Source organism: Peromyscus leucopus, chromosome 19, assembly GCF_004664715.2.
Source record: "Peromyscus leucopus breed LL Stock chromosome 19, UCI_PerLeu_2.1, whole genome shotgun sequence".
NCBI lineage: Eukaryota > Metazoa > Chordata > Mammalia > Rodentia > Cricetidae > Peromyscus > Peromyscus leucopus.
In genome coordinates, this window is record NC_051079.1 from 78,815,892 (window position 1) to 78,829,409 (window position 13,518).

General features: G+C 49.8%; 1 protein-coding gene across 2 annotated transcripts; it reads left to right on the forward strand.

Moving 5' to 3' along the window:
• The first annotated feature begins 235 nt into the window (after positions 1 to 235).
• On the forward strand, positions 236 to 13,346 carry Slc6a18 (solute carrier family 6 member 18). Of its 2 annotated transcripts, XM_028873659.2 has the most exons (12): positions 236 to 527; positions 1,776 to 1,916; positions 2,131 to 2,268; positions 3,086 to 3,267; positions 4,954 to 5,064; positions 5,726 to 5,838; positions 7,299 to 7,427; positions 8,455 to 8,611; positions 9,527 to 9,731; positions 10,136 to 10,295; positions 10,504 to 10,666; positions 11,854 to 13,027. In XM_028873659.2, the coding sequence occupies exons 1-12, from the start codon at positions 371 to 373 to the stop codon at positions 12,043 to 12,045; spliced, it is 1,848 nt and encodes a 615-aa protein (XP_028729492.1). In that variant the 5' UTR covers positions 236 to 370; the 3' UTR covers positions 12,046 to 13,027. The 2 variants fall into 2 exon arrangements, with proteins under 2 accessions (XP_028729492.1, XP_028729493.1); XM_028873660.2 differs by lacking the exon at positions 10,504 to 10,666 and having other exon boundaries at positions 11,854 to 13,346.
• Positions 13,347 to 13,518: the final 172 nt, after the last annotated feature.

Here is a 13,518-nt window from a genome sequence, read left to right on the forward strand (position 1 = left end):
TCTGCTGTCTCTTAGGAAAGTGAGCATGCATTACTTATATCTCAGGCTTAGTTACAGAATAAATAAGTTTAATGGCTATCTGAACCTGACATTCTGGGAGTCCTGCAGGTCCCATGGAGCATCTGGCCTAACCTCAGGTAGGCTGGTGGATGTGGGTATTGAAGACGGACTCTGCAGTAGGCAGGAACTTGATGCCAGTTAGCAATTAACTGGGCTTCTTTAAATACATGGAGAAGTGCCTGGAGGAGAGGCTGCCCGCCACAGCTTCCTCAGTCCAGCAGAGATTCCAGAGGGTCTATTGGACTAGTGCGCTGCACGGTGCCCACTGTACACCCCCACCTCCCGGCCTTACCCAGCGTGACGGCTCAGCATGGCACAGGCCTCAGGGATGGACCCGCTTGTGGACACGGAGGACGAAAGGCCCAAATGGGACAACAAGCTCCAGTACCTCCTGAGCTGCATCGGCTTTGCTGTGGGGCTGGGTAACATATGGAGGTTCCCCTACCTGTGCCAGACCTACGGGGGAGGTAAGCCGCCTGCTCGCACCACGCCCTCACTCCGGCTTGTTCTGCTCTTGAGTGGCAGCTGTCTCTTCTTGGAAGTTATATTTTGCCATTATCCAAAGAATAGACTAGTGTCTTTGAGTCAGTCCTGGTGTCCAACCTTCTGGGGTCTTGGATAAGGGTAGAATGTGGCACCATTACTTTGGATCACATCATGCCTTTGTCCTGGATGCAAGCAGCGGACTCTGGGTTCCCATCACCACCTTGGACTCAGGGTTGATTTCTTCCTGGTTCTTTGCATAATATTATAGCAAGCTGCTTGACTTCACCAATGATTCACCCCCAGAGCAGCAGGCCCTTGGCACAGCACAGGTCTGCAGGACACCTAGGACTATGAACACTATTTTATTGATCATTAAACCCTACCTACGAGTGTCTATTACTTAGTAAAGGAGCCAAGTTGTACACCCCCCACATACACACACACACAGAGCCTCCCTCCCTCAGACAGCCGTTTCCTTTCATATAGCTACAATTTCAGGGCAGTCCCACTGATATCTCTATACTAGGGGTGCAGGAGGAGGCAGACAGGCTGCACTTTCTTGAGAGCTAACATGGAGCGTCTCCTAATAGATCAGTTTTGACTTTGTGGGGCCAGGCTGGGACATCAGGCTGACCTGTTTCCCAGATTTTCTTAGCTTCGTGTGTGCGTGTGTGTGTGTGTGTGTGTGTGTGTGTGTGTGTGTGTGTGTGTGCCAAAGGACAACATCAGCTGTTGTTTCTCAGGTGCTGTCTATCTTGCTTTTTGATACATGATCTCTCACTGACCTGGAATTTGCCAAGTAGGCTTTGGTGGGCTGTTCAGCAAGCTATGGAGATCTGTCTTTGTCTCTGTCTCTGTCTATCTGTCAGTTTCTCTGTCTCTGTCTCCAGAGCTGAGATTACAAGTGTGCACAACCATGTCCAGCTTTTTACATAGATTCTGGGATTTGAACTCAGATCCTCAAGCTCGCAAGGCAAACATTTTAACCACTAGGCTATATCCTCAGCCTACAAGATACTACCTTAAAAAATAAGTAACAAAGGCTCTAAGGTCTGGGTGGGATCTCCATGTCACTCTGCCGGCCCTCTCTCTGGTGGGATTACCCAAATGCATGCTGGGAACAAAACTTGCACTTAGACTGTTGTGAGCACTGCATAAATGTCATCATTTCGTTAACCACACTGGCCAGCTGCAGGCATCTGGGGCTATCTGCTCACCCGTCCTTGCAGGGGCTTTCCTCATTCCCTATTTCATCGCTCTGGTCTTTGAGGGGATCCCACTCTTCTACATCGAGCTTGCTATCGGCCAGCGCCTACGAAGGGGCAGCATTGGAGTGTGGAAGACCATTTCCCCCTACCTTGGTGGAGTAGGTATGCTCCCTTCCCAGTCCATGCCACCGCTCAGGCTCCTTGGGGACCTCTTAATTGGGGGGTGGGGCACACTTATGGTGAGGGACATGGCAGGCATAAGAAAACAGGGTAACGATTGTTAAAAAGACACAGAAGCTGCTGTGGCAGGTCACGTTTAAGGGGAGGATTCCATTTTATTCTCTGCCTGGCCCTGGGTGAATTACTGTGTCTGCAGGCCTGGGCTGTTTCTCAGTGTCCTTCCTGGTCAGCCTGTACTACAACACCGTTCTTCTGTGGGTCCTATGGTTCTTCCTCAACTCCTTCCAATACCCGCTGCCCTGGAGCACATGCCCATTGGATCTCAACAGAACAGGTGAGAACCCACGGGGAACTTGGAGGTTCCATGTGTGGCACTGGGCAGATGCAGGTGGAGCTGCAGAGCACATACCTCAGGTCTCTCCCCTGAAGGGCACATTTGAAAGCCAGTCCTTCAGCTCTGGTCTCTGACTACCTGCTGTGCCCAGAGCCATCTGGACAGATTTGTTCAGAGAGGCACCTGGCCTCTTGCAGTGTTCTTCATCTTAGCGGTGGTACCAAAGAGAAGCAGGGGAGGGTTCCTGGGACTGAGGAGAGAAATAGTTGATAAAGCGCTTGCCTCACAAGCATGAGGATCCGAGTGTGATCCCCAGAACTCACGTTGCATGTGGTGGTGCGAGCTTACAATCCCCTTGCTGGGAAGACAGAGAAAGCAATATCCCTGGGGCTCACTGACTAGTCAGCCTAGCCTAATTGATGAATGTCAAGCCAATGAAAGATCCTGTCTCAAAGAAGATGGGTGGCATTTCTAATAATGATACCCAAAGTTATCCTTTGCCCTCTGTGCACACATGTACACACACCACATCCACACATATACACACATACATATATACATGGACAGGGATGACACACACACACACACACACACACACACACACACACACACCACACACACACACACACGGGGCTCCTGAGCCCAAAAGGGAGGCAGTATAAACAGCCCAAGTAGCGCTTTCAAGAGCAGCTGAGTGACAGGCCAGCTGTGGAGGGCCTGCCATGCTGGCACCTGTAGTTCATGGGTAAAACTTAGGGCATGATATGGACTGTCTCCCAACTCTGTGACTAGCCAGTAACAGTGCTCTTGGCTCCAGGATTTGTGCCGGAGTGCCAGAGCAGTGGCACTGTGAGCTACTTCTGGTACCGGGAGACTCTGAACATCACATCTGACATCAACAACACAGGCACTATCCAGTGGAAGCTGTTTCTCTGCCTGATAGCCTGCTGGTCAACTGTGTACCTGTGTGTCATCAGAGGCATCGAGAGCACAGGGAAGGTGAGTTGCACTGCCTGCACACTGTGTGTGAGGAGCTTGTGTGCCAGAGATGCTTTCTAGAACTGACCCCTTCTGGTTACTCAGTGCTTCCTCCTGGTCCTGCCTATCCTGGAACTGACCTATATCTAATGGGGACTGACTTTCTTCTGTGTGTTCACACAGTGTGTCCACCTCCTCTGTGTGTATATGTTGAATGTGTGCTCTTGTTGACAGCATCCTGTTGGGTCTCTTTCATCCCACCCTGACGACTTCGGTGGGTCCTGCCAACCTCTGTTCCCATTGCTCTTTCTCTGGGAAGTTACATCCCACATGCCCTCCTTGGTTCTCTACAGAGCTGCCAAGAGCACCAACTGATCCACCCCCATCCCACCCCTACTCAATGGCTGCTGACCCCATATAACCCATGTCTTTAAGAACCTCCTCCCGTTTCTCTCCCCCTTCTCCCTCCCTGGCTTGGCACTGCTTTTGCTTCTAAAGTGTTAATAGCACAAGCATTGTCTGGCTCTGCTATGAACAGGTGATTGTCTTTCAGAGACAGAGAACGTGGTACCACTGGTTACTGCAGTTCTCTGGAACGCCAGAGGAGGGCTTTGGAAGCCATACACACACACACACACACACACACACACACACACACACACACACACACAAGCACGCACGGTTGTCATGCGCAGGTGGTGTTTAGGTGGCCATTTAGACCCTCACACCCTAGTCCTGCCTTTGACTGCTGGCTGCAGAGCTTCTGTACAGAATCCACACAGCCTGTCATGTTCTCAGCAAGCTCTTGAAAATGTACCAGCAGGTCCTATGGTCTGTCTCCTGGGGCTTAGGCACACACAGAGATTATTGTGCCTTGAAGATCCTTTCCACATCAACACTTAGTGAGCAGAAGCTTGAAATACCAGCTGAGGACCAGCGCTGACCCAGAGTAGGAGGGGAGAGTGTAGGCAGGTGCAGACAGGGCCTAGTCCTGTGGCCACCTGGAGTATCAGGGAAAGAGGATGGTATAGAGAGGACACTGGCCACGTGCCAATGAGCCTAGAAAGAGGAACTGGAAGGAATTTGAAGAGGGGCTCAGAAGGATACAAGTCAGAAACAAGGCCGCCCAAGGAAGATGGAGCTATTAAGATGAAGGCTCTTGGACTTTTTATCCTAATAACCCACAGCTATTGCAGAGGGAGGCACCGCAGGAGGAGGCTGGAAAGGCAGCTGTGGAGGGAGAGGCTGTGGGCTGTGGAAGGGGAGAGGGGAACTGACGTGGGGGTTTGGGATGTGAGAAGGAGGAGGTTGGGGGATGGGAACAAAGGCTGGAAATGGGTGAGGAGAGACTGGAGGGCAAGAGGAGGAGGGAAAGGGAAGCTGGAGCAAAGGCTAGGAAGAAAAAGCTTGAGGAGGGGACCTCTTTGTGGGAACTAATGCTTGTTTTTGGGAGAGACCTGTGTGTCCTAGGACCTCAATGCTTACCTCAGTTGACTCCACGGGGCACAAATGTGAAGATGCAGCTACACATGATGTTGGTCCCCAGTCCAAATCATGAGCCTGATCTTGCCTTGATCCCACATCCCCAAGTACCCACTGTTGGCCCCAGAGTACTGGGAGATGAGCCCCGGACGTCTACTCAGCTGCTCTTACAAAGGCTTTTTTGTGACACATGCCAGTCCACATTTCATACTTTGTTGTCCTCAGGCAATCTACTTTACAGCCCTGTTCCCTTACCTGGTGCTGACCATCTTCCTCATCAGAGGTCTGACTCTGCCTGGAGCCACAGAGGGCTTGGCCTACCTGTTTACTCCTAAGGTAAGTGGACCTTATGCACCTAGGGATCCTGGCCAGGGCATGTTGTAAGTAAGGCCTGCCAAGCAATGCCGAGTTAAGGCACCCACAGGAATCAGGGGAGGGGGGCTGCATAGCTAGATGAAGCATGCAGTCTTCCATCTGGGACAAGTAGACAACTGAGTGGGGAGACACATGACTGAAGTTGAGGTTCAATTGATGGCAGTGCTGGGAGAGGCTGACTGGGGACCAGGTGCCCCACACCTGGATCAGGTACTGACTGCTGCCCTGCTCCCCGTAACAGGGAGATACCAGACTCAGGAGGCCTGTACCTAGAGCCTGTGACCTTTCTAGATAACCCCAAGATCCTGGGAATTTCCCAACACACTTCTCCTAGTGTGAGCATCAGAGAAAGAGTGTATATAGATAGTTCCTACCCCTCAGAGCACCTTTACCGAGTGGGTAAAGACTCAAAGCCCTGGGTCTGCAAGTTCTTGAGTCAGGGCCTTGTCAGAGTCATGTAAGAACTGGGTTGGGTGCTACCCCCAGGCCTGCTCACTTCTGAGATGTTAGAACAAGTGACGCCCTCCTGGTTATGAGTGTACCAAATGTTATAGAATAGTCAGATGGACAAGCTGAAATGGTCTGCCCACTGCATTAACAAGGCCACCCCCATTCATTCCAGATGAAGATTCTTCAGAACCCACGGGTGTGGCTGGATGCAGCCACCCAGATTTTTTTCTCCCTCTCCCTGGCCTTTGGAGGACATATTGCTTTTGCAAGCTACAACTCGCCCAGGTATGCAGCCTATCTGGGGGCGTGGATGCCTTTACAGCCTCAGTATTGAGTCAGCAAACCTGAGACAGACATAGCAAATTGGAATCACACTGTTGGATAAGGGGAATCTCCTGTGAACTCCAAGTGGGAATTTCATTCTAAATAGAGGCTTTTTAAAGACTTCCTGAATAACTACTACTGTATTACTGAAGACAATGCAGGATGTCCTCTAAAGGTTGCAGATTGGGCCTTGGTGGCAGTGTCTGGACTCTACCAAGTATTCAGGTCATCCAAGGATGAACAGGGATGTAAGTGGCACACTACAAAAGCAACTGAAGATACTTCAAGAACTTGGCATCCATTTTGAAACATCAAGCACTGCAATGGGAAGGCATGTGCCATGTGCCACAGCAGATCATAGTCAGGTCCAAAAGAATATGAGGATTTCACAAGTTATTTCAACACAGTGGCCATATAGCCTGAAGTTGATCAGGAAGGATTAACAGTTGTCCTTGCAGAAGTATTCTTTGGTGGACTTTATGCGAGGCTGTGGTCCAGGAGAATCCCTGCCATAGTGACTATTAGGCAATTGTGCATGAGCTCCCTTCTGTCATGATCTCCGGTTTTGCTTGTTATGGCTGACGCGGGCAGCTTCATTTTCTTCATGACTTATTTTAAATTACTTTTATTTTTATTAACTTATTTTTACATGTGTGGGTGTTTTGCCTACCACATGCTTGGTGCCTGAGGAGGTTAGAAGAGGCCAGATCTCCTGAAACAGATGTTACAGATGTTTGTCGGTGCTGAGAACTTAACTTCAGTCCTCTGTTAGAACAACAAGTATTCTTAACCACTGAGCTATCTCCCCAGCTCCAGCAACTTCATTTTTGGTGACAGCATTCATGTCTTTCACACTGGGCAGGATGCTGGCCAAAATGTGCAAAACATATACATGGACCGTAAACACATATATGTAGTGTTAAACTTGCTGGTCTGGTGCTGACACACACAGAGATGCTGCTGCCAGATACCCAGTCTATACATAGCATCCAGGATGCACTAAGCTAAGCCCCTGGGGCACACTATGACAGACTCTAACAAACCAGCTTTACGTGGTCATCCACCTTTCTGTAGGACAGAGGAGGTCTCTGAGTGTTTGTAATAGTTTACTGGCCTGAATTGACCCAAATGCGTTCTCCTTGGAGGGTAGTCTCAAAAACCTGCATTCATGCTCACCACCCCATTAATGCCCAGACCCTTGGTGGTTCCGAGCTGGGTTGTAGTGGAGGAGTGTGGAGAATGGCTGAAGTCATCCTGGGAGCATGAGATCACCCCACCCGCACCCCATATCCTCCAGGTTCAGAGTGTGCATGCCTCAGGCTGTAGAGGTGCTAAGGAGGGAATCGTCATTCCCATTTCCTCCCATAGGAAGCCTGGTTCTGACCCAGAAAGTCCCATGATGGCCATGTGCTTGTGTCCAGGAACAACTGTGAGAAGGACGCCGTGACCATTGCCCTGGTCAACAGCATGACCTCCCTGTATGCATCCATCACCATCTTCTCCATCATGGGGTTCAAGGCAACCAATGACTATGGGAGGTGCCTGGACAGGTGAGCATAGGTACTGTACTGGGCTTTACAGGGCAAAGTCATCAAACAGATGCCCACACTAGAATCCACATACACACATAATGTGTGGACATGTCCTACTTCCTCAGGGTCATGAGATGAACAGTGTCCTCTGAAAGTTCCTGTCCACTGGCAACCTCAGAATTTGGCTTTATTAGAAAGTAATCATTGATGGAAGTAAGATAGGAATTGAGATGAGGTAATCCTGGAGTAGGGTGATCCTAAAGCAGTGATAGATGTTCTTATGAGCCAGAAATGGACACAAAAGAGACAGCTGTGATGTGAAATCCTGGATCTCTGTGTCTGGTACACAGCACACATGTTAGTGAGAAATCCTGCATCTCTGTGTCTGGTACACAGCACACATGGTAGTGGTATGAGCTCCGATAGGCCTTGGTAGCCCTGCTTCCATGGCCTTGCTAGTTGTAGCTCATATGACCTTTCTCTTATACTAGTTCTACTTGTAGTCTGCAGCTTTCCTTAGCACAAACTCCACATTCTTGGTATCTCCAACATCTTGAGGTGTCCACAGCAGCTTAAGCTTCACCTTCACACCTTCCCACTGTCTGCTCAGTAGCTGCCTGCAGGAACTTTTACCTCATTTCATTGCCTGGCTTCTCAGACTTTCCTTAGAATTCTGGGCAGAAGTCTTAACTGCCCTATAACTCCTATATTTTACATGTCTGTAAAAGCAGCATCAAGTGTCTGATGCCAAAGTCTGCTACCTCCTTACTGCCAGATCCTTCACTGATGAGGCAGGAATCTGACTCTTCATCATTCATACCCACAGAAGAGGTGGCCCTAGTCTTGGTTCACAGGTGGAAACAGCCTCCCCTGTCCAATGCTGGCCAGACACAGGCATCCATGGAACACCAAAGTGTCTAGAAAGGATGGAGTTCTCATCTGGGTGCTGCTATTTGTTCCAGAACATCCCTGGAACATTGGAACACTTGCTGGCCATTGTAGAGCTTCCAGCCTCATCCTCACCAGCCTTTTTCTGCTCCTGCAGAAACATCTTGAGCCTCATCAATGAGTTCGACTTTCCAGAGCTTAGCATCTCCAGAGATGAGTACCCAGCTGTCCTCATGTACCTAAATGCCACTCAGGCTGAGAGATTGGCCCAACTCCCCCTGAAGACCTGCCATCTGGAAGACTTTCTGGATAAGGTACCCACAGGGACAGGACAGGAGGGCTGTCGCTAGGAAACCAGGGCCACACAGGGAGAATGCTGAGCGGCAAAAGTCTAGAAAAGCACCTCAGTCCATCTGCATCTGGCAGACAGGACAACTTTAGTATGACAACATTGCTGGGACACAGAACATGGAGGAAGTAGCCACAGCCTTGTCATAGAGGCCAGTGGATGCTGGGGACCCATAGGCACCAGCCAAGGGATGACCACTCAGGGGGAAGAATCTCAGGGCAGTAGTTCCTGGTCCCTGACCCCAAGGCCATCGAGTCCCTGCTTAGCTGCTCGATATTTCTTATTCAAGAAGAAAAGCTCCCTTCCCTAGAAGTGTGTCTGTGGCCTGTTTTCCCAGAAAGGCAGGGTAGTACTTTTGACACCAGAAGGCAGGTGTGTATATAGGTCATGGTGTGGAGTGTGTACATGTCACAGTATGGGACCACATGTTCTAGTGGGTGTGAGGGTGCACATGTCACAGTGTAGGGTATGCCTATGCCATGGTGTGAGGCATGTATGTATCATAGTGTAGTGTACACATGTGTCATAGTGACCATATATATGCGTCATGGTGTGGGTGCATATGTTACAGTGTAGGCATACATGTATCCCCAATGAAGGTATGCATGTGTTACAGTGTGAAGCACAGACATGTCATTGTAGGGCACATGTGTCATCGTATGCATTGTGTATATGTTATGGTGAGCACACACGTCATTGTGTATGCACATGTGTCACTGTGTGAGATATGTACATGTTACAGTGGAGCATATTCAGGCAAAGGTATGGATGGAAGCACAGGTGTAATGGTGTGGGCGTGTATGTGTTATATATGTGTGTGTGTGTTATGATATGAGTTGTGTGCTATGTACATGACCACAGCAGAGCCTCTGTGTTGCAGAGTGCCTCGGGTCCAGGCCTGGCATTCATCGTTTTCACAGAAGCCGTCCTGCACATGCCAGGTGCTTCTGTGTGGTCTGTGCTCTTCTTTGGGATGCTGTTCACCCTGGGTCTGTCCTCCATGTTTGGGAACATGGAGAGTGTCATCACACCAGTATTTGACATGGGGATCTTACCCAGAGGTATCCCTAAAGAAGCCATAACTGGTAAGTAGATGGGTGGAGGGCCTGTTCCCACTGTCCACCCTGGCCTTTTGTCCATCCTGCCCACTGTTCAACAATCCATTTGGAAGCAGAGCTCTGGGGCCCATGTCTTGCGGAAGGCTGGCCCAGGCTGACCTCTGGAGGTTGGGAAACCCCAGTGGCCCTGGGTTGGGGAATAGCGAGAAGGAAAGATTGGGGGAAGGAAGATAGCAGTTGGGAGAAGGGAGGAGGAAGAGCTGGAACTTCCCCTCCCCATCCCTAGCAGGTCCTCCCTGCTGCCTGGCAAAGTACTGAGAGAGATGGGGGAGAAAGTAACCAAGGGATGGAGTCAAGGAGACCTGGAAAGCCTGCTGCTGGGGCCTCCTGGTCCTCCACCGTGCTCTCAGCCTGCTTGCCTTTGTCCCCAGGGATGGTCTGCCTTGTCTGTTTCCTCTCGGCCATCTGCTTCACACTGCAGTCTGGGAACTATTGGCTGGAGATCTTTGACAGTTTTGCAGCTTCTTTGAATTTGATCATTTTTGCCTTCATGGAGGTGGTTGGGGTCATTTACGTTTATGGGATGAAGCGGTAAGTCGTTCCCATGCCCCATCTCAGGGCAGAGCAGGAAATGGAGTTGGTGGTACAGCTGTACCCACAGCTCTCTGGATCCTGGGGAAAACTCTGAGATGGTACCCTAAGATCCAGGGTGGGCTCAGGGTGCCCACTGTTCTTGATTTTAAAGGATGGGCTGTCCAACAAGGCCACACAAGGGAGCCTGAGCCAGTGTCTTCTGCAGGTTCTGTGATGACATTGAATGGATGACTGGGCGGCGGCCAGGCCTCTACTGGCAGGTGACATGGAGGGTGGTGAGCCCTATCCTGCTACTCAGCATCTTCCTGTCCTACATCATCCTTCTGTCCCAGAGACAACCCAGCTACAAAGCCTGGAACCCACAATATGTAAGTCCTTCCCATGAGGCTGTGGGGATCCCTCAGGCTTGACCTAGCATCCATGGTTCTACCCATGGCTTAGATGACCTACACATGGTAGTGTAGTCTGACCACTCTGGTAACTGGAGATCTAGGTATGTAGACAGATAGTTATCTATAAGGCCTGAGGATGCTGGTATTCTAAGGCAGGGGCTTTGGTAAGTGGAATGTAGATCTCAGTGGTGTCTAGACTCTAGGGCAATGGTTCTCAACCTGTGGGTCACAACCTTTTGGGGTAAAGTGACCTTTCACAGGGTCACCCAAGACCATTGGAAAACACAGCTATTTACTACTATTCACAAAAGTAGCAAAATTACAGCTATGAAGTAGCAATGAAAAAAATTTATGGTTGGGGGGTCACCACAACATGAGATTAAAGGGTCACAGCATTAGGAAGATTGAGAACCATTGCTTTAGGCACATCATAGGTCCCACTGGCCTCTTTCTTAGAGACATGGCCTCATTTCACTATCTGGGTGCTTTGGGACAAGCAGTTAGAAAACTGCTCAGTTTCTACCTATGACAAGATAAATGATGGACAGAGGGTGTCTTATGACTATCAGTATGGCCCCAGACTTTTCACAGTCTCCTAAGGTGGGCTAGTCCCTTCCAGCAGTAACTCCTAGCCTTTACTCAACTGCCTGGTCCTTAGAGGCACACATACATAGTTCCGAACTTCACCTGCATCTGTGTCTCTCATGAGAGCAATCCTCTCCAAGTCCATGCTGAAGAGAGACCCCAGCAGAGCAGCAGGGACCTGTAAAGGAGGCTGTACACTTGAAAAGTTTTCATGAGAACCGTCCCTTTAGATGTACCTTCTACTTGTTCATGCAAACACACAGGAAACATCTGAAAGTTGGGTGGGTGGTGTTGCCACATCACAGAGGAGAAAGATGGGGACCCAGAGTGACAGTTGTACAAAGCTGGCCTTTTGATGGTTCCCACCCTCAGGAGGGGCTGGGGTAGAGGAAGTCCTGGCCAAACTTCTTTCATTTCCCCCCAGAATCTGTGTGCTCACTGTGGTTTCAGGAAGTGGGGAGGAAGTTGCCACTTTACTTAACTTGGTGGTGGTCAAGGATCAGCCTGGTTCCACTTGGAAATGGGTGGTGTAGGCCCTGCTGGGACACATATCTGATCATGCCCTTCTGTCACCACAGGAACATTTCCCTTCAAGAGAGGAGAAGCTCTACCCTGGCTGGGTGCAGGTCATCTGTGTGCTCCTGTCCTTCCTGCCCTCATTGTGGGTCCCAGGAGTTGCTCTGGCTCATCTATTGTACCAGCGCAGGCAGAGGTGGAAGGATACACAGCTGGAAAGTGGTCTGAAGCCTCAGGAGAGCAGAGGCTGCTGAAGGGCAGAGCCAGGGTAGACCAGGGTGGGGAGGTAGACTTGTGCTACTCAGACCCAGCCTCATTACACGCTGTCCCCGACTGAGACCACGTGATTATTGCTTTCCCAGCATTCAGCATGGTGGAAGACTCATAGTTCAGGGTAGCTGCTTGTTGTCCAGTGGGCATCTGTGTGATGCCATTCCTCCACATCTAGGTTCCACAGGGTGCAATTTGTGTGGACACCACTTCCCCCTGAAATCCATGCTGAGTGGGGAAGCCCTGAGTGTACTTAGTTGGCAGTGGCAGGACTGTGGAATCCATTTTCTATGAGTGGTCTCCACATTACTAATTCCAGAAATCCAGCCCTAATGCTGGTCTTCAAAGAAGAGCTGAGCTCAGTGGGAGGAAACTGACAGGCAGGAAATCTCTTCCTCCTCCCCTATCAGCCTGAAGTTACCACATCTGTGAAGAGACCCACAAGTACAGATCAGAAACCATTAGAGAACCCCTATCACACGTCTACAACCAGTGTCACAGGGGTGAGGTGGGACGGCACAAGCCAAGGAGGTACCGACTGTATCACTGACTCGCCATACATATTGCCATTTTTGTTTTTTAAGCATCTATTTTTTGCTTGTCAAGAAAGAGCAGAAAGGCTACTGGTCAGTCAGTTTCTACTCTCTCATGAGAGTGATAATCATTTATTCACTCACATCTGTTCACTCACTGTGACACTTTACTGCCCAGTCCTCTGCAGCCTGCAGGCAAAGCCATGACTTCAGAATCACAGAAGGGCTTTTTCTCAGTTCCCCAGTGCTCAGAGACTCCCTCCTCTCTCCCTCTTGTCCTCTTGTTTTCTGCCCCTTATATCAACACTGTGAGATCAGGGTCATCTTTGAAGCCTGGAGCCCTGGACAAAGATGTCCACTTCTGATTAGTCCCCATAGAGCCATCTACACCAACTAGTGGCTTTGTGATGTCAATAACTGCCCAGACACAACAGACCATGGTGTCTTGAAGGAGATCGTGCCAGATATGCTGCTCATGGTGCTGACATTTTAAGCAAGAAAGGTTTATGTGTGAAAATCTGTCTTAATGGAAGCCATCTTTGTCATGGCCAGATCAAAGTAAACACAGAGGTTTCTGGGACTGTTCACCTGCGGATCTGCTGAGCACCACACATGGAATGAATCCCAGGGTGCCCAACCCTAAGTGCTCAAGCCTACCGAGGGTTAAATCCTGACCTTGGTCCAGCATCCTGGACTGTGACAACTGTCCATGCCCACCATTCTGCCATTGACAAATGCTCTTGATAAGCAGGGATGTTGAGAGTCACCTATCTTTACACAAGGCAAATTTCATGTCCATATCGTGTTTTAAAAATACATAGGGTGTTGTAGAGGTCTATTGTTGGGGGAAAATTTTTGGTGTAGAACATCACAAAAGCGGCATGGGCTCTGCCAGTACCTTGGAGGAATGTGCTTTCCGCCAGG